This window comes from Paroedura picta, chromosome 1 (genome assembly GCF_049243985.1).
Source record: "Paroedura picta isolate Pp20150507F chromosome 1, Ppicta_v3.0, whole genome shotgun sequence".
NCBI lineage: Eukaryota > Metazoa > Chordata > Lepidosauria > Squamata > Gekkonidae > Paroedura > Paroedura picta.
Genome location: NC_135369.1, coordinates 150,485,460 through 150,506,117, shown reverse-complemented (window position 1 = coordinate 150,506,117; position 20,658 = coordinate 150,485,460). Strand labels below are relative to the sequence as shown.

The following is a 20,658-nucleotide window of genomic DNA, read 5'->3' as shown; positions in this document are numbered from 1 at the left end:
CAGTACTTTCTTCTGCAGAAAGTATGCTTACTGTCAGAACAGTAAGAACTGCTTTGATAACTTATGTTTAATAAATAAGTTTAAAAAATAGTCCTGTCCTCAATATATGAAGAGAGTCACAAGTCTGTTGCTTAGTGAGAGCCCAGAACTGTGGGCACTTTGAGTCTTTCTAGCCCTTTCTAAGTCCAAGAAAAATGCTTTGGAGATACAGTGAGGGACTCCATGTGTGTGTCTAACACTATACTAAATAGAAGATTGGGAACTCCCTGCATGTGGGCTTTGGATTGCACTTAGAGATGACCAAACATGTAAAAAGTACAGGCAGCTAAATAAAACATTGTAGAATGTCATTTGTGTAGTGCCTTTGATAAAACACAGCTTGTTAAAAAAAATAACAAAAATGACTTTGCATTACCACAAATTCTGTAAACATTTATTTAACCTTGAACATCAAGAACATTATGACTGACAACAGGAAATCCATCACAAAAAGACTAGTTATAAAGCTTTGGTTAAGTGCAGTAAGAGACTCCTAGCAATAATACTTAAAATGGCTTCAAATCTTAATGGAAATTGTACAACTTAATTTATTAGAATCCCAGCAGCACCTCTTGATTCTCATGTAATGAAATAAACAGAGAAATGCATTGCTTAAAATGTACAAAGAAGCAGCAAAACAAACTCTAGAGGAACATCGTAAGCATAAACATATATTGTAAACCATTTCTGACGACTACAGTCCTGTGAAGTTTGGAAGAAATGATAGCACCCTGGTTCTATACCTAGAATTAATATATTTCCAATTGTTAAAGTTCTGTTGTGCACATTCATGTTTTTTGAAAGATCTTTGCAATACAATACTTAGAAACCAAATTTTCAAAATTGTTTACATTAAGGTGCCCACAAAGGTTTCTTAGGTCATAGATGGAAACTGATGATTGGATCTTGGAATAAATAGTACAAAAAGGTAATTACATGAAGATCACAGGCGGTAAAAACGGCTTTTAAAGTTGTTAGGGCCATGCATTTCCCAACAGAAATCTAACAAATGAACAACGAAACGTACATGATGGATGAGATTCACACACCAATGAAACAACAGCCCGAGCCAGCCATGTTTTCATTAAAATTAAAATGCTGCATATATATGCTGAATAAGAAACACTTCACAGTGATTTCACTACTGATCGCCAAGCACTTGAGGATCCAATCCAGCTTCTGGTGAAGGCAACAAGTTCTTGCCAGTGGACTTAAAAAAAAAAAAAGCAATTATATAACTGGGCAAATATTATAGAACAAAATTTACTCTCACAGGATATGAAAGCTACAACACAAGTGGTCGAAACAGAAAGCATTGGGGCTAAACTTAGCCATGACTACTTTGCTTCATTTGTCTCCATCAATGGTACTGATGTCCAACTTTAACTGGATGGATGCTTGGAGATTTACAGTGCCACCCTAAGTGGAGTTACATTCATCTAAGTCTACCGGAGGGTATAACTCTGCTTAGGTTGGCTCTGTCAATAAATCCAAAAAAGCCACATTGTTAGTGTCTTCAAACTATTTACTATATTCCAGACTAGAGGTACCTTTGTTCCTGGGACAGGGGATTATTGTTAGTAATCTTCCTGAGACAAGGGTGAGCAGAAAAGGCACACACCAGGCCTAGTTTGCCAGCTAATATTTTCCAGATTAATAGTTTGGGCCTTTTCTAAATGGATCTCTTCCTACAACTACACTAAAGCATAAAGATGGGTCACAAATTCCAGGGGATCCAGTTTGTCCAGGAATTCCAGGACTTCCACGATCTCCGTCTTTACCAGGTCCTCCAGGTTCTCCAGGACGGCCTTCTATGCTTATCCCAGGAGGGCCTTCAGGACCTTAACAATACATGAAGTGAGTATATGAGAAATGTACAATATAAAAACAACACAACATTACAGTTGGATATGTACTGGTAGTCTTATCCACAGACTCATGTCATTAAAATATTAGATCAAACATTGTTTAGGTTTAAAAGACCTGAATGGTGCTGGCAGGGGGTCTTGGTAACATGGACATCTGGAGAGCCACAGTTTGGCCATCCCTGACCTATGGATCTTTCCTGCCTCCCACTTCCTGTTGGAGCCTGCTATGCTCCCCAAAGCATCCTGGGAGTGAGGGGACTCTTGAGAACAGCACAGGTGCAACAGAAGGGCTTGTCCTGGGAGGGAGGAGGAACCAGCACTCATCATGCCTGCTTTTGAAAAACTTCAAGTGCTCTTTGGTTTGCAAAGAATGACTTTGGACCCAACCTACCGACTTGAAATCTAAGTATCCTAAGCATTCTAGCGCAGCAAATTCAACCATAAAAAGTTGGGAGCAGATTAGTTACAACATTTATCTTAAAAAAACAAAAACCTGAAAAGTCAAATTCTGACAACAGAGCTTTGACTATGTGGCTTTGAATAAGTCCCCAAAGGGCCAGCATCTCCTGGGGTGCTCTGGCTTCAGACTGGAAGTTCAAAAGTCATTCAGAATACAAGCTGAAACCAGTATGGGCGGTGTTGTCACCAGCTTCAAGCACTCTGAAGTAGGTTCTCATCTGTGAGGCTCCATATGTGCCCCAAATGTACAGAACAAGGTTGACATATATCTCAGAGGTTGCAAGGCACAGTGGCTCAGTTGTAGACAATCCTCAGGCCAAAAATTAGGGAGTAGGGAAGGAAGCAGGAATATACCAGAGCAAAGGATATACCCCAAAGCGAGCAAAAAGCCAGGACTTAACTCTCTCTGAAAAGTATCCAAATAGAAAATCCTGGGAGAGAGCCTTTGGAAAGCCTGGAAAGAAGCCCACTAAGCTACTTGTCTCCCTGGGCTGTTATTCAGGAAACACTCACAAAAGGTACACGCTGCTACGAATATACTATGGACGGAACGAGAGACACAAGCCAGATGCAGAAAGGCAATGGAAAACCTGGAAATTAATCACATCTGCTTTCCAGCTTCTGTGTTATTCATGGAGCCATGAAACGGTCTATATGAAGCTTTCTGCCGCATGCTCAGACAGGAAGGCCAGAAGGGGCAGAAAAAGACCCTGCCCACCAGTAGATACCAGTAAGCTGAGCAGCCATCCTCTGCTTGCTGTCTACTTAGAAATGAAATGCAGGCTTCCGTGTGTGTCTGTGTGAGGCTGAGGCTTGGAAGATCAGATGGGCCCCCCAGAAGAGTTCTCCACCTGGCCGACCACCGTCGCCGGTGGATTGCTGGCACTCGGAGGCCCCTGTGGTACACCAGGAGGCAGCCTTTGTGGCTGTGGGGTAATTTCTAACAGGGTTTTATATTGTATGTTTTATGCTGGGTTTTTATCTTGTAGCCTGCTGTGAGACGGCTTGCCAGGAGCAGCAGGAAATAAACTGAATAAATAACAATAAAATAACGTGCATTTAGGGGCATAGGGGATGGAGTTTACTAGCTGACAGGGCGACGACATAGAATATTTCCTATTGAAACACAAATTGTACTTTATCCATATTTGAGAAGGATTTCAACTGAGTGCTGTCCACTCCAGTTGTCAATGGCTTTTATTGACAGTAAGCTGTCTTTGTGATTTTAGGCTCTACAAACAAATTTTAAATCTGCAATTATATGTTGGATACCAATTAAAATCTATTCTGCGTTATTATTCGTGGTTTTAATGGGGAGGACTGTCTCCTTTAGAGACCTGTCTTTACCTCCCTTTTACAGCAGCACAGGAAACCTGATTTTAACTGCCAGCATCAAACAATGGTTGAAGGATTCAGCACATTCTTCTCTTCTTGCCTTGCCCCAGTTTGAACTGGAGCCATGCACATGCACATCTTATCCTTCATACATTGACACATAACCATGAATCTCATCATGTTTAGCCTCAAGTTAAGCATCTCAAAAACAATTATACTGCAAAAGCATCAGGTAAGGCAGGTAAAACACTTACCTGGGGGTCCTGGAGGGCCTTGTATCCCAGGAATCCCAATTCCTTGGCTTCCTTTAGCTCCATTTTTCCCAGGTAATCCTGCAAATTATCAAATATGTATTAAGATTATGACTCCTCAGCTGTGTACCTGGATATGCCAGTTACTCTTGAGAAACCTGCCAGTATGCTACAAAGAATAAGTTAAATAATTAAAGGAAAAATAAATTTAAAGTTCCAATACACTAGAAAGGACTGATTCTCTGATTTAATGCTGTCGCCTAACTCATTTTTAATCAACTTCCTAGGTGGCTTAGTTAATTTTAACCAATAGAACTGTATGATCCAAACCATCCTGCCTCTCTTTTCTGACCTCAGTCTCAGTTCAGCCTAATGGCCAGCCAAATTCAGAAAAGTCTGGCCAGCTATCATGTAAAAGTTGCTTGCCAAGAACCTCATGTGGAGAAGGCTGTTCTTGCATCTCGGCAAGAGTTACTACTTTGGGCTTCTTTCCTTTTAACTGGGGTGGGGGGCATCACCCAGATGTAATGACTCACTGGATGGCCTCCTCAAAATGCATGCCATAATTTTATACACACTCATAGTAAAATGTTGGTGCTAAAAGAATCAACTGTGTTTCCAATTTTAACTCAGAAAATTTGTGGCAACTTTAATTCAGAAAACATGTCCCTAGCTATGAGATATGCTGGGTTTTTAATGGAAGTAAATTGTAAAATACTAGTGTCCTAATTTCAAGAATGAAAAGATAACTTTGTGATGAAGAAGGCTAGGATCCTAAGCAAAATGATTGCATGGAAGTTATATTCCACATACATGTAAACTGGCAGATCAAACAAAACCCTAGGGAATCTAAGAACAAAAAAATCAATAATTTGTATCCTGCTGTCCTGTTTATATTTTCAGGTCAAATATATCAGTTGCAGATGGAATTATTAATAATGTATTGTTTGGACTTATTGTTTGGATGGTGCTATAAGTTAGAAAACATTACTAATTAAAAAAATTCTAGTGAGAGTCTGATAATCACAGGATATGTGGAACACATACCTGCTCTCGGACTCCCTGGTTCTGCCCTCCCCCCTCTCTGTCACAGACACACACACATGCAGACACAGTCTCCTTCCCCCTGGGACTCATTGCTTTGCCACTGCCAGCTGCAGCTCCCCTCTTTCAAGGCCAGTCCCGCTTTCCTGAGGGAAGATGTGTACCACCGCGATAGAGCACTGAACGGGGCTTATTGCTGGTCCTCACTGGTAACTGCTCTGCGGCCGCTGGCTCCCATCCTGTTGCTACTGCCGCCTCCCATCTTCCGAGGCTGGTCCAGAGGCCAGGACTGGTGTCAAAAGGCTGGCGGCATATGCAAGAGCACTGAGGCCTGCTTTTTGCTCTGGTGTCGCTGCCACTGCCAAGTATCTTCTGAGGCTAGTCCTGCTCTCAGGAGGGCGAGGGCAAGACTGGCCTCAGAAGACAGGTGACGGCAGCTGCACCAGAGCAGCAAGTGGGGCTGAGCGCTGGCCTCACTGCTCTAGCGCCGCCACCACCACTGAGGGCCATCTACTGGCCTGCTCCCTGAGGCTGGATAACAGATTTCACAGCTGTTATCATTTCCATTACAAGGACTGCACCAGTAGATGTGTTCCACATCAAAGATTTTCTTCTGGTGGTACAATTGGAGCATTGGAGAAAAAAGAGGCTTTATCATCAGTATTTATAAAAACATCATTATCACTTTGTTGTTTAAAACTCTGGAGGGGAATAAATCCTACCAAAAAACAAAACAGCTCTGACAGCTCATGAATGAGCAAGGGAGCCTGCCAATAGACATTAAGTTTGTAGCAATCCAAGCAAGTACTTTAAAAGGATGGGTGTGAAGGTTTAACTCAGCACTTTGAGGCTTGCATTTGAAGTGCTGTCTGTCACAGCAGGGATCCTAAATTCTCATTCTTCAAGATGTCCAGAAGGGATATAATCCTCTGTATTTGAATGCTGCAAGCAGCTGAAGTCTATTTAGCAGACTTTGTAACGCTCTGTTCTGATACTCAGTCAACCCACAGCATTTCTTCTACTGGAAACCAGTCCCCAAAAGACTGCCCCTCTCAAGACTGAATCAGGAGTGGCAACTTCAGGTAATTTTTCTCACTTCTTTATTTACTATGTTGCTATATTCCCCATGACACCTAGCAATGATAACCCTTGGCCTGGTCTACACATGCAACAGAATGACATGGTAGAGTGCTGATGTGGTAGAAGGGACTGTGTTACTTTAGAGTGTGGGTGCCCAATTGTCAGTATCTGGGGGTGTTATGGTCTGTTTCAAGTGAACTGGACAGCTGTGTTTATGTCCCTAATTATTATGTATTTTTATTTTGTATTACTATGTTTTAAGATGTTCTAATTTCTGGTTTCAATGGATGTTTTGCATCATCTTGTGCTGGTCTATGACTGTAATAAAACTAAACAGCAGGACCAGGATCCCCAGGGCTCCCATTTTTCCTCTGGCAAGCAAAAGGGGGATCCCACCCAGTTCCATGTCCCTGCTCCCTCCAGGTCACTCCCCAGTCTTCTCTGGGCCATGCCTGTTTTTCCTCCCTGGCTTGCCTTCACCCTGCTGTTTTAAAGTTCCCCCTGGGGGTGGAGCCTCCCCAGACTCCTTCTTGGGGAAGTTCTGTTTGATGTCAAAGAAAAATCACCCACATCAGGCCCAGCAGCAGTAAGTGCAGGGGAGGCGGAGCTGCCCTGACACCCACAGTAAATGAATAATGCCCTGGGAATCTAGCACAGCATACAAAGGACTTGACCAGAATCTATCTTTCTGAGCTGGTGTTGGAGGGAGTGGAGGCTTTGGCAGGACCCTTTTATGGCCACTCTACCTCTTCATTCTGCTGCATGTATAGACAAGGCCTTAGAAGGAGGAGGAGGAGGAGTTGGTTCTTATATGCTGCTTTTCTCTACCAGGAGTTTCACAGCAGCTTACAATCTCCTTCCCTTTCCTCTCCCCACAAGAGACACCCTGTGAGGTGGGTGAGACTGAGAGAACCCTGGTATCACTGCTTGGTCAGAACGGCTTTATCAGTGCTGTCGTGAGCTCAAGGTCACCCAGCTGGCTGCATGTGGAAGATGAGTTGGGAGTCTAACCCTGCTTACCAGATTAGAAGTCTGTGTTCCTAACTACTACACCAAGTTGGTTTGAGAGTGCCTTTCCCAGAGAATCATGTGTACAAGAAACACATTGCTGTATGTCTAAGACCTGTGCAAACAGCATATCAACACCAGTCTAATTTGCTTAAATGTTTCCTCCTCTGCTGTCCTAGGCTAGGGCAAGAAAGCAGCACTAATTCTGAGACTTCTGGCATGAACAAGGAAGCAGGACTCAACAGCACCTTTTCATTAAGAAACAATGTTTTCTGCAGGATTCTATTACAAGGCTCCTGCTGCTTCCTACTCATGGTGTGTTCCCTGATCCCAGCCGAGGGGAGGGGACTCTGTGGTCAGTATCAGTAGCTACGGCTACCCCTGCAATTCTCAAGAATGGCTGGGAGAGGAGAGAGCCAAAACTGAATCTCACCTGCTCTAGATGAGAGAAAAAGAAACCAGCTAGCTGTCCCTTGGCTATGCCCAATGATATTCCTTTATTTGTTCCTCAAGAATAGACCACTCTTTTGCCTCCCCAATTATTAATGTTTAAAAAACTTTGTAAAGCTGAGTCTCAAAGCACACACATTTTGAATGGTCTCAGATTTAGTAAGGGTGAGTAATTGTTTCCCTTTATATATTCGATTTTTAAACTATTTTTCTTTCATAAGTTGCTTTGAATTCCTCATGGTGGAATAAATGCCAGAAAATAAGTAATGGTAATCTGCTGTGAGTTCATGCTTCTCCAACGATGCATGCATGCACCTCTGGGGGTTCCCCCAGCTTTTCTCTGACGTTTCTCTACCCTGCTTAGCTCCAAAGTGTTGGGAAAGATCACAGTAAATCCTGGGCGACTGCCGTCTGGGTGGGGAAAATTGGGATCTCTGACCCTGTCAGCAGCCATTTCATCCTCTCACTACTAGGCTTTTTAATTTTAATTTAAAACAAAGATTGGCTCTGCAAATATTCTATTGCAGCTACATGGCATAGCAGATTACCTGAATTCCCAGCATTCATTACAAAAAATAAAGTTTGGCACTTTTAAGACCAACAAAGTTTTTGTTCAAGGTATATGTTTTTGGGTGCACGCACACTTCTTCAGATACCTTATATCTTGAATGAAGCTTTGCTGGTCTGAAAGGTGCTACTGGACTCAAACTTAGTTCTGCTGCTTCAGACTAACATGGTTACACACCTGAATCTATCTTCTGGTTAAAAAGGCATCTACAGTCCTGAAGCCTTCACCACCCAACAGCCAATTGACACCTTGCTGGAATGGCATTCTCAACATGCCCTAGTGTCTGGAGTGGGAGGGAAATGATTGGTCCACTACAGTTTGTTGCACAAGTAGGCATCTCGAATAGATCAGCAAGCACAAAAGCCAGCTACATTCTTCGAACATCCTTCTCTTGAAGGGGCCGTCCCTTAGGACTGGACAGATGGTTACAGATAGGCCAAGGGCTCCTTTGGAATGGACTACCAGAAGCCACTGTCAGTCACTACCCCAAGGAAGGCACAGAAGACACAGTTACCCCATGAGCATTTGGCAGAAGGTAAATTATTTCCACAGACTTGCCTGCATTCACTTAATCCCATGCAATTTTAATTTTGTAATTCATGCTTTTTAAAACAATGCTTTAAAGCTAACCATTTTTTAAAATGTTACTTGGGCTGCTACTTTTTGGGCTCTTGCATCCCAGTATTGGTCAGCTTGAGTCTGAGGAGGTAAGGTAGGATATAAATGTTTGAAATAAATATAAGGGGTTTGGGTCTGCTTGCCAAGTATTTTGAGAGATATGTGATTATTAGTATTACTAGCAAGAAAGCCCATTGCAACCAGGAATTCAATGGGAACTAGGACCCAGGAGACATCAGCAGGCGCAGATCTCTCTCTCGCAGCAGGAGCCATAGGATCAGGGCTCATAGGCTCGTTTGCAGTTTGGTGTTCGTTTGCAGTTTGTCTCTTTCTGCCTCTCTCCCTCTCAGCAGGAGCAATAGCAGGTAATCAGGGCCCGTTTGCGGTTTGGCAGGGCTCTATGTGTGTCTCTCTCAGGCATTTGAGAGCAAAGTGGCTAACATCCAGGGAAGGACGGTGGGAGCTGTAGGGGCAGGGGCAATCAGTAGTTAATTATAATAATATTCATTATCCATTGTTCCTCTTAATATTTGTGAAACAGCTTGGGGGGTGGGACTTGTCCGGGGTGCCCAAGTTGGAATAGGGCTTTGCTGGCTGCACCCTGATTGGCCCTATTCCAACTTGGGCACCCCGGACAAGTCCCACCCCCCAAGGTGTTTCACAAATATTAAGAGGAACAATGGATAATGAATATTATTATAATTAACTACTACTACAACCTGCCCTTCCCTAAAAGCACAGGGCAGGTAACAACATACGTAAAACAAAACAAAAAACAATAATTATCACAATAAAATACATATTAATAAATCCTAACAATCAAATTGTTTATTTGATTAAAACCTTATATCAGGTCTTTAAATTATAAAGGAAATTCAAAGAATATTAATGTTCTGTACATTATTCTGCTAATGTGGTCATCCTGGTAACAAGGAATAAAATGATCATTGTGATAAAATGACTGCATGTTTCTGTATACATAGACATTTTACCACAATGATTATTTCATTTTTATTTATTATTTGACATATTGACTGTCTCTCCACAATTGGGCTCGGGGCAGTTTACAGCAGCAGATTAAAACTTGTAAAGGCAATTAAAACGTCATAAAAATTTTAAAAACTAACAAAAAAATCCCCCTCCACTCTCCAGCCATCTTCAATCTGGCCTGCAAAACTGGCTATAGGCCAAGGTAATATATACCAAAAGGTGGGGGGTGGTAGGGGAGCAGAGAGGTTGCCCCCCCCCCGGCAGAATTGTTTTAATCACATTTTTGTTAAGAGTTGCAAAATTCCTTCCCTGGATTACAAAATTACATTTGAAAATGAATTAAAGCACCTATAAAAGTCTCAAGTCCTTCTATTTTGTCAGAGGATGTGGAAATGTCTTGAGCACACACTTATCTTTCTGTGTTCTATTTAAGGCCACCTGGATTTCAGCTGAGAAGCACAGGCTCTGACTCCGGGGTGGATCCATATACAGTTTTCAAAAGATTTGAGTAATTAAAAAGACTCATTTAGGAAATCGAAGGAGGACCTTATAACCAAGGAAGAATATAAACAAATGACCAATGCTTTTGCAGGGAGAATGTTAGAAAAGCTAAAGCTCAGTATGAGCTTAGGCTAGCAAGAAATGCTAAACACAACAAAAATGGTGTTTTAGTTATGTTCAAGGTAAGAAAAAGAGAAAGGACATAATAGGACCATTGCGGGGACAAGAGAGTGACATTGTAACAGGTGATAAAGAGAGGGCTGAACTGCTCAATTCCTGCTTCTTCTCAGTCTTCTTCATGTGATAAAGGATGGGAGTTGTGGCCAAGAATCACTGTAGGGGTAGTCCATAAACACCTAGTTGCCTTAAATGAAACCAAATCCTGTGGGCCAGATGAATTGGAGAAGAGGTGAAGTGCCTGAAAACTGGAGGAGGGCAAATGATGTCCCCATCTTCAAAAGGGGGAAAAAGAGGACCTGAGTAACTACTGACCTGTCAGCTTGACCTCTATAACTGACAAAATTTTAGAACAAATCATCAGTCAGACCTTGAGCAGCTAGAGCAGGTTGCTGTGATTACAAAGAGTCAGTACAGCTTTCTCAAGAACAAGTCATGTCAGACTAACCTTATCTCTTTTTTGGGAGAAAATTACTAACTTGTTGCATCAGGGGAATGCTGCAGAAATAGTTTATCTACATTTCCGTAAAGCTTTTGATAAGGTTCTACATGATATTCTTGTTGACAAATTGGTAAAATGCAGTATGTATCACATTATTGTTAGGTGGATTGAGAACTGGTTGACAGATCACACCCAAAGGTGCTTGATAATGGTTCATCATCCTCTTGGAGAAGAGTGACAACTGGAGTGCCTCAGGGATCTGTCTTGAGCCCTATGCTGTTCAACATATTTATAAATGGTTTGGATGAAGGAATAGAGGGGGTGCTTATTAAATTTGCAGATAATACCAAACACAGCAGAAGAATCAGGATACAGGATGATTGTGACAGGCTTGAAAACAGGGCTAAAATGAATTTCAATCATGAAAAATGTAAAGTTCTGCATTTAGGTAGGAAAAATCAAATGTATCATTATAGGATGGGAGAGACTTGTCTTGGCAGTAGTATGTGTGAAAAGGATCTAAGGGTCTTAGTAGGTCTTATAGTGAACATGAGTCAGCAGTGTGAGTTGGTGGCTGAAAAAACAAAAGGGATTTGGGGATGTATCAAAAGAAGTATAGTGTCCAGATTGTGCGAGGTGATAGTACTGCTTTACTCTGCTCTGGTTAGATTTCACTTGGAGTACTGTGTTCAGTTTTGGCCACCACAATTGAAGAAGGATGTAGACAAACTGGGGCGCATACAGAGGAGGGCAACAAAAATGGTGAGGGGGTTGGGGATCAGATGTATGAGTAAAGTTTGAGGGAGACTGGTCTATTCAGTTTGGAGAAAGACGACTAAGAGCCATCTTCAAGTACTTGAAGGGCTGTCACACAGAGGATGGAGCAAAGTTGTTTTATGTTGCCCAGAGAGTTACACCAGAGCCAACGGGATGAAATTAATTCAAAAGAATTTTCAGCTAGGAGTTTCTAATAGAGTGGTTCCTCAGGAGAACAGGATTTCTTTTAAGGAGTTTTAAGGAGAGGCTAGAAAGCCATCTGACAGAAATGCTGATTCTGTGAACTTGGGCAGATTGTAAGTGCCCAGGGAAATGCCAATTACCACTTTGGGGTCAGGAAGCAAATTTCTTCCAGGCCAGAAAGGCCAGGTATTCTGGGAGAATTTTTTTTTGGGGGGGGGGGCTGGGCATGGAATTGGGGTCACTGTGGGTGGGCAGGTAGTTCTGAATTTCCTGCATTCTGCAGGGGATTTGACTAGATGACCCTGGAGGTCCCTTCCAACCCTATGATTCTATGACTGCATCTCTCTGAGATATCAAGTCCACTATGTGTCTCACTATGTGAACCACAGAATCTAGATGTGCAATAAGGTAAAAGTAAAGGTATCCACTGTGCAAACATATAGTCATGTCTGACCCTTGGGGTGACGCCCTCTAGCATTTTCATGGCAGACTCAATACGGGGTGTTTTGCCAGTGCCTTCCCCAGTCATTACCATTTACCCCCCAGCAAGCTGGGTATGCATTTTACCGACCTCGGAAGGATGGAAGGCTGAGTCAACCTTGAGCCAGCTGCTGGGATCAAACTCCCAGCCTCATGGTCAGAGCTTCAAACAGCATGTTGGCTGCCTTACCACTCTGCGCCACAAGAGGCTCTGTAGATGTGCAATAGATGCTACCAAAACAGCATTCAAAACCTGGGGAATGAGGGGATCAAAGAGAACCATGAGAAGACAGAAAAGTGAAGTACATGGGGGGGGGCATGGAAAGAAGGGAAATCTTATAACTTCTTTGCTCCAGATGTACAATCTAAAGGAATGACAAAAGAGAAAAGTCAAGGCTATAGTCATTATACTGAAGAGAGATCTACACCTCTTGTCCTCTAAGCTCAGGAAGTCCACATTTTGGTGATATCTCTAATAGAGAAGGAACTTGCTAAGCTCAGGAAACAGTTTTCCATTTTCAGTGTCCATCCTTAGCCAAAGAAACATAAAGAATATTTTCAACTGGAAGTTAAAGGAAACCTTAAAGACTAAGAGCAGGTTGAATAATTTCCACCCATTGCTCCTTCTTTTCTCTCTTCAAACTGCAAGCCACTTGTATTAACTGACCTTTGCAATTCAAACCCAAGCAGATCTTGTCAACCAAAGGAGAAGAAAAATAGGCTTTGTGAGCCAGACATACAATTACCTCTTGGTCCACGATTTCCAGGACGTCCAGGAGCCCCTGTAAGGCCTGGAACACCATCATTTCCTTCCAAACCAGGAAACCCTCTAGGACCTGGTGGACCAATGGGGCCTGGTGGGCCAGGAGGTCCTGAGGAAGGATTGGGAGACTGGCAATGGTCACAGTGTTGCTGTCTTCCATTCCGAAGTATGCTAGGCAACTGAGCTAAGGAGAATTCAGATAAAAAAGCTTAGTATCAAACAAAGTATGTCACTATATTTTAAAAAGCAATAGCCTGCAAAACACTGTACCACATTAACTTCAGTTTATTTAGTTTATTTAGTCATACAATCTTATACCAGAATACAAAAGATTAAAAAAGGACAAAGGGATAAAAACATAATGCTTGTGATACTCAAGCATTTAAAACAGTTTATGTATTAAAATTAAGCTAAAATATATAATTATTAAAAATCAATGGAGAAAAGATAAAATTCAGAATCATTTAGTATATTTCTTATCCTTCTGGCGGGTTTGAATCACAAACGCACAGAATTTCACCATCTGCAGAGGGATTTGAGGCTTTTCATCAAGAAGAAGTTCTCTTATCCACTCTGCATTGGTTTGATGTAGAATCACATCAATCAGTGGCCGACTAAGGTTGTAACATGCTTGAACAACAACAAAGCCTTTATTGGCAGAAGAAAAGAATAAACAGAAATAAATATACTATAAACATGGTATGAACCAGGTTTGCAAGACAAAACTATTACACACAATCAAATTCGGTTACAGCAGTTGTAGCTTTCATCCGTTTCAAGTTGGCAACTAAAATCTGGACTAAGATCCGTGCAATTGCATGCATCTTTGCAGGGTCCTTCTCATTCAGTGCTAACCCAATGCAGTGTTTCCTGTCTATATGAATAATATTAGCTTTGCACAAGGATATTTTCCAGCTGGATGACAACTCTCACAGTGAGGGTATTCTAAGATTAAATGATCCAGGGTATCTGGAGTGGGGCACCCATGCAGGCACAGACTCTGGGAAACAGGGATCTTGTTAAATCTGCCTTTCATTAAATTAGAAGGAAAGGTGTTCATTCTTGCTAGCAAAAAAGCTCTTCTTAATAGTGAATTGTCTATGCACAAAGATAGGAATGTATTTATTTCACAGTTTGGTGAACATGAACTACCTCAGATCTCAAAAATTTAATTTCCAGATCCTCCAGTCTACAGTATCAGCAGCAATATTGATTTCTCATCATGTCCAATCAGAAATGATAGATCTAATCTCATTGTTGCTATTTTCTGTTGGACTGATGCTGACTAGTTGGACACAAAGGGATCTTCCAGTAGATTAGAAACCAGACTCCCCAGGCAGGTCTTAAAATACAACCCAAGCCAATACTTAAAAGTTTGCTTCCAAGCTCTTGTTGCAATCAGGTGCTGACCAAATTCTTCAACCAGGGTTTTATTGCCTACACAATTAGGCATTCTGAGTAGTTACTGCAAGAAAGAAGCTTGTAATCTCCATTTGCTGCTTTAATTCACACTGGGACCCCATAGAGGAGACAAGGCAATATTTTGGATTCAAGCACTTTCATTACAGCTGGTCGATTATTATTACCGTTACAATGAAAGAATTTAGATAGTAGTGCCAGCTGACTTTTAATAAAATTTGTGACAGATCTCCTGTGCTCTTACCAGTTGTTGATGTAGGAAAATGTTATGCCTAGATATTTGAAATGGGGGGTTTAATGGGCTTTATTGTGGACGATTGTAACCCGCCACAAGCTGGTCTTGGGAGTGGTGGGAAATAAACATTTAAATAATAACAGACCTAATCTTGTTCTTGATAGGATTACTATGTCATCAGCCTATAGTAGTACTGGTATAGGCCTTTTCCCTAGGATTGTTGGGTGTCCTCAGTCAGGACCTTAGGGAGGTCACTTAAAAAGACATTGAAAAACTGTGGGGCTAATACGCATCCCTGCTTTACCCCTATATTGATGTTTATTGTAAGTGTTCCTTCTGCTGCTTGATCTGACATGTATTTCCTTTCTGAAGTTGTTTTATTAAGAAGAGGAGTCTTTGATCTATTTTTAAAGAGTCAAGCTTTTCCCAAAGACATTACCTGGGGATAAGGTCAAAAGCTGATTTTAAATCAATAAATGCTGCAAAAAATTTCCCATTTGCAGGTCTTGTATATTTTCCTCTTAAGAAGGCAAGTATTGAACAATGATCTATAATTGAGTTCCCTTTTCTGAAGACAATCTGTTCAGGTCCCGGTATGTTGTTTGCATCACTCTAGATGGTCAATTTTTGACCCAAGAATCTGCCCATATAGCTTACCAATCATTGCTAGTTAACTAATGGGACAATAGTTCCCCAGAATATCAGGTTTTCCTTTCTTAAAGATAGGGATGATTATGGCATTCAGCCAATAATATGGGATTGAGCCAGATGGATTGATTATTGAAAAAAGGTTGGCAAGGGGGCGGCCCACCACTCAGGATATTGTATTAATAGTTCCAGCGGTATCCCATCCGGGCCTGGGGATTTTTGTAACTTCAAGGATTTTATCAACTCCAAAATTTCATGTGGGACAACCTCTGGCCAGTCAGGTAGGTTGGGGGGTTGATTTACAGGTACCAACAACTCAGCAGAGGGCCTGGAAAACAGCTTCGCAAAATGGTCTTTCCACCTTTGAGCTGGGAATGGGTACAGGGCAATGTTAACCTGTTTCCACTAAATTCATTAGCAATTGTTTTCCAGAATAGCCTAGTGTCTGTGGAATTTAGTGCTTTCTGTACTGTCTCCCATTTTCTCTTAAAGAATGTTTCCTTCTTAGCTTTAACTAAGGACAGATATGCGTGTCTGGTGTTCTTAAAATCCTCTAAAGTGGAGTGGTCATAGCCACCCATTTGCAGTCTCCTAAAGCATTCCCTCTGGGATTTCTTTGTCCATATACATTCTTTATCAAACCAGGAAGATAGAGCTCTCCTTTTATTCCTAGGGGGTTTTGCCTGGAAATGCAAGGTTTTAATAAGGGTATCATATAATTGTATATCCTCTACAGGGGAGCTAGAACTGAGCTTCTCTTTCAGTTCTAATAGAGTGGGGGAGTTTAAAACTGTCTCCATGTGGGAGGTCACATTCTCAGTCAGAATAAGTTTCTTAGATTTCATTGTTTGGAAGTGGCACTGCCACTATATCTTCAACAGGCCTTCCCACCCGGTGTCTCAAAACCAGTTTAAGTGGCATGTGATCATTCTGTGTTCTACATCCCACTTCAAATTGCAGTATTTCCTTCAGATGCTGAGGTGATACACATACAAAGTTGATCACACGATTCCCCTTTTCTGATATGTGAGTAAATGTATTGGCTTCAACATAATAGCTGGGTCCGTTCAAAATTTTTAGGTCTAGACTTGATCAGAGGTCCATGAAAAGGGGTCATAACATGCTTGATTGTAAAGCAGCCAGTGGAGGAAAATATGTTCTGTTGTCTCAATTTCTTTAAGAGGACAAAAGCAGAGTCTCTCTGCAAGAAGAATTCTTCTTAGCACCAGCGTCTTCACAATATACTCTAACAGCAACTGCCTATTTATCAACTACCAATCTAAGTTCCTGAGAGCTGTGTCACAAACACCCAGATGTGTCTCAAATGCTCAGTGTCAAGACTGGCATGATAAGTGGGCCATAATTTTGTTTTTTGGTAGTTGATTTGGAATTGCTCTTCTCTACAGTACTATGCTAGACAGTCCAAGGCTCTCTTCATTCCCACTGGGGTCCGAGATAGCAAAGCAATAGCATCTGCATACAAAAGAACTGAAATATAACAATCAGCTAATTTAGGCAGATGATGAGCAGCTTTGTGTAGGCTTTTAAGAAGATAATTGATAAAAGTAGATAAATAACAGAGGAGCCAAGAGGTATCCTTGTTTTGCACCCTTTTGAGTCCTAATTTTGTCAGAATGATGGCCTTGCCTATTGCATCTTACTCTCAAGGCAGTTTGTTCATGGAGAGCTTGCATAAGAAACAGTAAGTGGCAATCAATAGATGAAAATTCTAATTTTTCCCAGAGCTTTACACAGGAGATGGAATCAAAAGCCGCCTTCACGTCTACAAAGGCAGCATATAAGGAGTATGTGCCCTTGTTGCTATACTTTCCCAGTAGGTGTTGTACTATACTACAATGATCTATGGTAGATCTTCCTTTCCTAAATCCTGCCTGTTCATCAACTAACAAGTCTTCTTTCTCCAACCAGTCTTGAAATTTTTTAAGATGTCGGGTCTAGAATTTGCTGATAATACTTAGCAGACTTATAGGTCTGTAGTCCACTGGATCCTCTCTTCTGCCTTTTTAATGGAAAGGAACAACAATTGTTTTCTTCCAAACACTGGGAATGAGGTCGTTCCTATCGATGTATGTGGAGAGGCCAAAAAGGAGGCCCATCAGTCTATATTCACTTTTACAAACTCAGGAGAGACGCCATCCATGCCCAGGGCTTTGCTGCTTTTAAGCAAAGTGATTCTAGTTCCCTGACAGTAACTGGAAGCCAATTGGGTAAGTCCTCAGCAGGGGTCATTGTTGACATGTTCAAAAGGTCTTTATACATTTCTTGAAAGTAACTAACCCGTTTGTCTAGAGTAATATGGACATCCAGTGGGGAAGACTCTCTATGGGCCCTGTCTGAGATTAACTTCCAGAAGAGGGATGGGTTTTTATTCTCAGCTGCCTGAGTGATTTCCAAAGGCTGTTAATGTATCTTTTGTTTTTGCAGATGATCATGAGTTTGTAGGCCCTGTTATAGTTGACTACAAAAAGGCACACTTAACCTGGGTATGATCCCAGGATAATTTCTTAAATCAAAGTAGGCCTTGCTCAAGAGCCTTTTCATGCTCTTACACTCTCCATCAAACCATGGTTTGGATATTTGCCTAACACAGGGACTTTTTTAGTCTTAGGATGGGTAAGTAGGGATTTTAAAGACTGCATGAAATGCTTATAACAATCGAGGGGTCATTGTTTTGCATTGGAATCAAAAAATATTGAATAGTATAACTTAAGAACTTCAGAAGCTAGATGTTCTTTTATCTTCTGCTCCAACTTTGAAGTCCATTTAATCTGACCTCCTGGTTATTCATTTGTGAAGACTTGAACTGGATAGTCTGCTTTTAGGTCTATTTGGCTGTTTGGGAGAGTAAAGCAGGAGCAAAGGGGCAGGTGGTCTGTGAAAGGCATTTAAACATATGATTAAGTCTTTAAAATCAAGAGAGTAGATCGGCTTAATTTTGGCTGGATCACAGGTTCACAGGTAGACATCTACATATTGCAGATGATTTCAGAGTCTGTCATAGGGCACACACAGTACATAAGAGATGCTGGCCAACCTGCTGAGTTGGTCCTAGAACATATCCATCATTAGCTGAAGTACACACACCATAAGAGAAGATTACAGTGGTGTCTTTCAAGGAAGTGCTTGCCACTACTAGCCTTCTCATTAAGGAAAGTCTAAAAATCTTCAAAGAAACTACAATCCTCAAAGCGACATCTTGACATCATTGTCTTCAGTCCTTAACTTCTCTTTTCTTAGTTTTGATATGGAGGGGAAGAAGGGAGAAGAGAACTTCAGGAGTATACTCTTTGTATGTTTGTTTGATGTAGTCATGTCACAGATTCATCAGATTAATTAGAGACTGAATTTAAAACTGAATTAAAAACCCATTTGGAGCTGGAACGAAGAAGAAAGAATTAGTTCCATTCCTAATTTTGTCAATGAAATCTATGTTATGAAAGCTGGTATGAGTTTTGTCTTAATAATGAAAACCAGCACCCTGAGCAATAGACTCAGTGAAGAAAACAAAAAACAAAAAACTTTGAGGCAGCACATAATTAACTTATGAAATTTGGGGTTTACAATATTTGGTGAAGGTCAACAGTTTTGTCTATTCATTTTCTTCCTTTTAAAAAAGGAAATAGACAAATGCATGAATGATAGACCATCAACCATAAAAGCTAAACAAAATCTCCATGTTCAGTGGCCTCAAAATACCAGCTCTTGAAGACAAACTTGAACAAAGTCTGTTTTTAATTTATTTTATTTATAATTTGATTTCCAACTCACCATCTTGGGGCGGTGTACAACAGATTACACATTGGTTACAGGATAAAACAATAAAATAGTATAATATTTTTTTTTCAAATTAAGAAAATAAAATACCAATCAACAGCACTGATAATAATTAAGTTCTGGCTTATTGATGTTACAAAAATAAGGAGGCAGTGGAGGTAGGAGGAAGGAGGCCCGATCAGCTGTTTTGATGTACTTTTGATGTAGGACATCAACGGGTTGACTGAGGGATTCTGATTTTTTTCCTTCTCTTCCTAGTCACTTCTTCCAAACTATTCTTTTGGTTTCTGTGGGTGGGGTGGGTTGGGTTTTGGGGGTGCTTTAGGGTTTCCTATTTCTTTCTCCTAGTGTTTCTTTCTTCTTTTATCTGAGGGGCGGCATTGTTTGCCTCTTCTTCTTGGAGTTGTGTTTCTTTTAAAAGTTGATTTTTACAGTTCTTTCAGTGTTCAGTTTTACATTTCTTTATTTCAGTGTTTTGTTCTGGGGGGGGGGAGGCACTGTAGTTGTAGTTAGAGATGTCAATTCTCCCAGACTGGTAGCTGTTGTACTTGTTGTACTAGGTTGCAAACTTCAGGTACTGTTATTCTGCTCTGGTTTGTTGGCCTGGGGGGCACTGTTTGGTTCTCCTGCCAGAGCTGTTCTCACAGAGCAGTTCTGTCAGTGCTCTCTCAGGGTGTCTGGCATCAAGAGAGGAAGGGAAGGCAATTGTAAGCTGCTTTAAGACTTCTTTGGTTAGTGAAAAGAGGGGTACAAAAACCAGCAGCTATTCATCCTCTTGAATTTTCTGTATTTGTTGGGCGGGGGGAGGCTGGATGTTCTTGACCCTCTTTTGCACTTACAGAGCTAGTTTACTGTTTTCTTTGAAACAAATATTCAAAAACATATAACCTATAGATGCCGCAATTAATGTAAATTTACCAGTAGCTGCTGCATTTCTCACCCTTGGCTTATATGCGAGTCAATAAGTTTGCCCAGATTTTGTGGTCAAATTAGGTGCCTCAGCTTATATGCTTATATGTACATAGGATGCAATGGTAATGTAATGCAGTTATATGTAGGCACATGCAAAAAGCACCATTTTACTTCCTCAAGCTCATGTCCAGCTATAGTAGTGATAATGGATCCTTGAAATGACCACAAAAGGCCCTACAACTATGTTAGCAAAAAAAGAAAATCACGTTTGATTACAATAAAGTTTTACACAGGCAATGTTCTTCCAGAAGTTTAAAAATAGATTTCCACTTGCTCAAGACCACACAAAACCCATGGTATTTTTTCCAATTTGTGAAATGTGAGACTACAGAAAATATTGTCGTAGAAAATGTAGTAAGATTTGAAAGAAAGTAGAGTGACTGCGTTTTATAATCTTAATTAGAAGAATTTAGAATGTATTTTAAAACAAATTTCTAAAGGTCGATTGAAAAATCACACTGTTATGGGACAAAAACAAACACATATCCATTTTAACTTTTAGATAATACTAAAAGCTGGAGAGGATCAAGATGCCATCTTGTTTGATCTGTTGCCG

At 41.0% G+C, this 20,658-nt stretch overlaps 1 protein-coding gene across 3 annotated transcripts in view; it reads right to left on the bottom strand.

Moving 5' to 3' along the window:
• Positions 1 to 411: 411 nt before the first annotated feature.
• The window catches only part of LOC143822911 (uncharacterized), a 123,037-nt gene continuing 102,790 nt past the window's right edge, over positions 412 to 20,658 (bottom strand). For all 3 annotated transcript variants that reach the window (XM_077308635.1, XM_077308621.1, XM_077308628.1), the window contains 3 exons: positions 13,017 to 13,217; positions 3,956 to 4,033; positions 412 to 1,880 (listed from right to left, as the gene is read on the bottom strand). In XM_077308635.1, the coding sequence (XP_077164750.1) occupies positions 1,693 to 1,880; positions 3,956 to 4,033; positions 13,017 to 13,217 (467 nt within the window). In that variant the 3' untranslated portion in view covers positions 412 to 1,692. The remainder of the gene's footprint in view (positions 1,881 to 3,955; positions 4,034 to 13,016; positions 13,218 to 20,658) is intronic.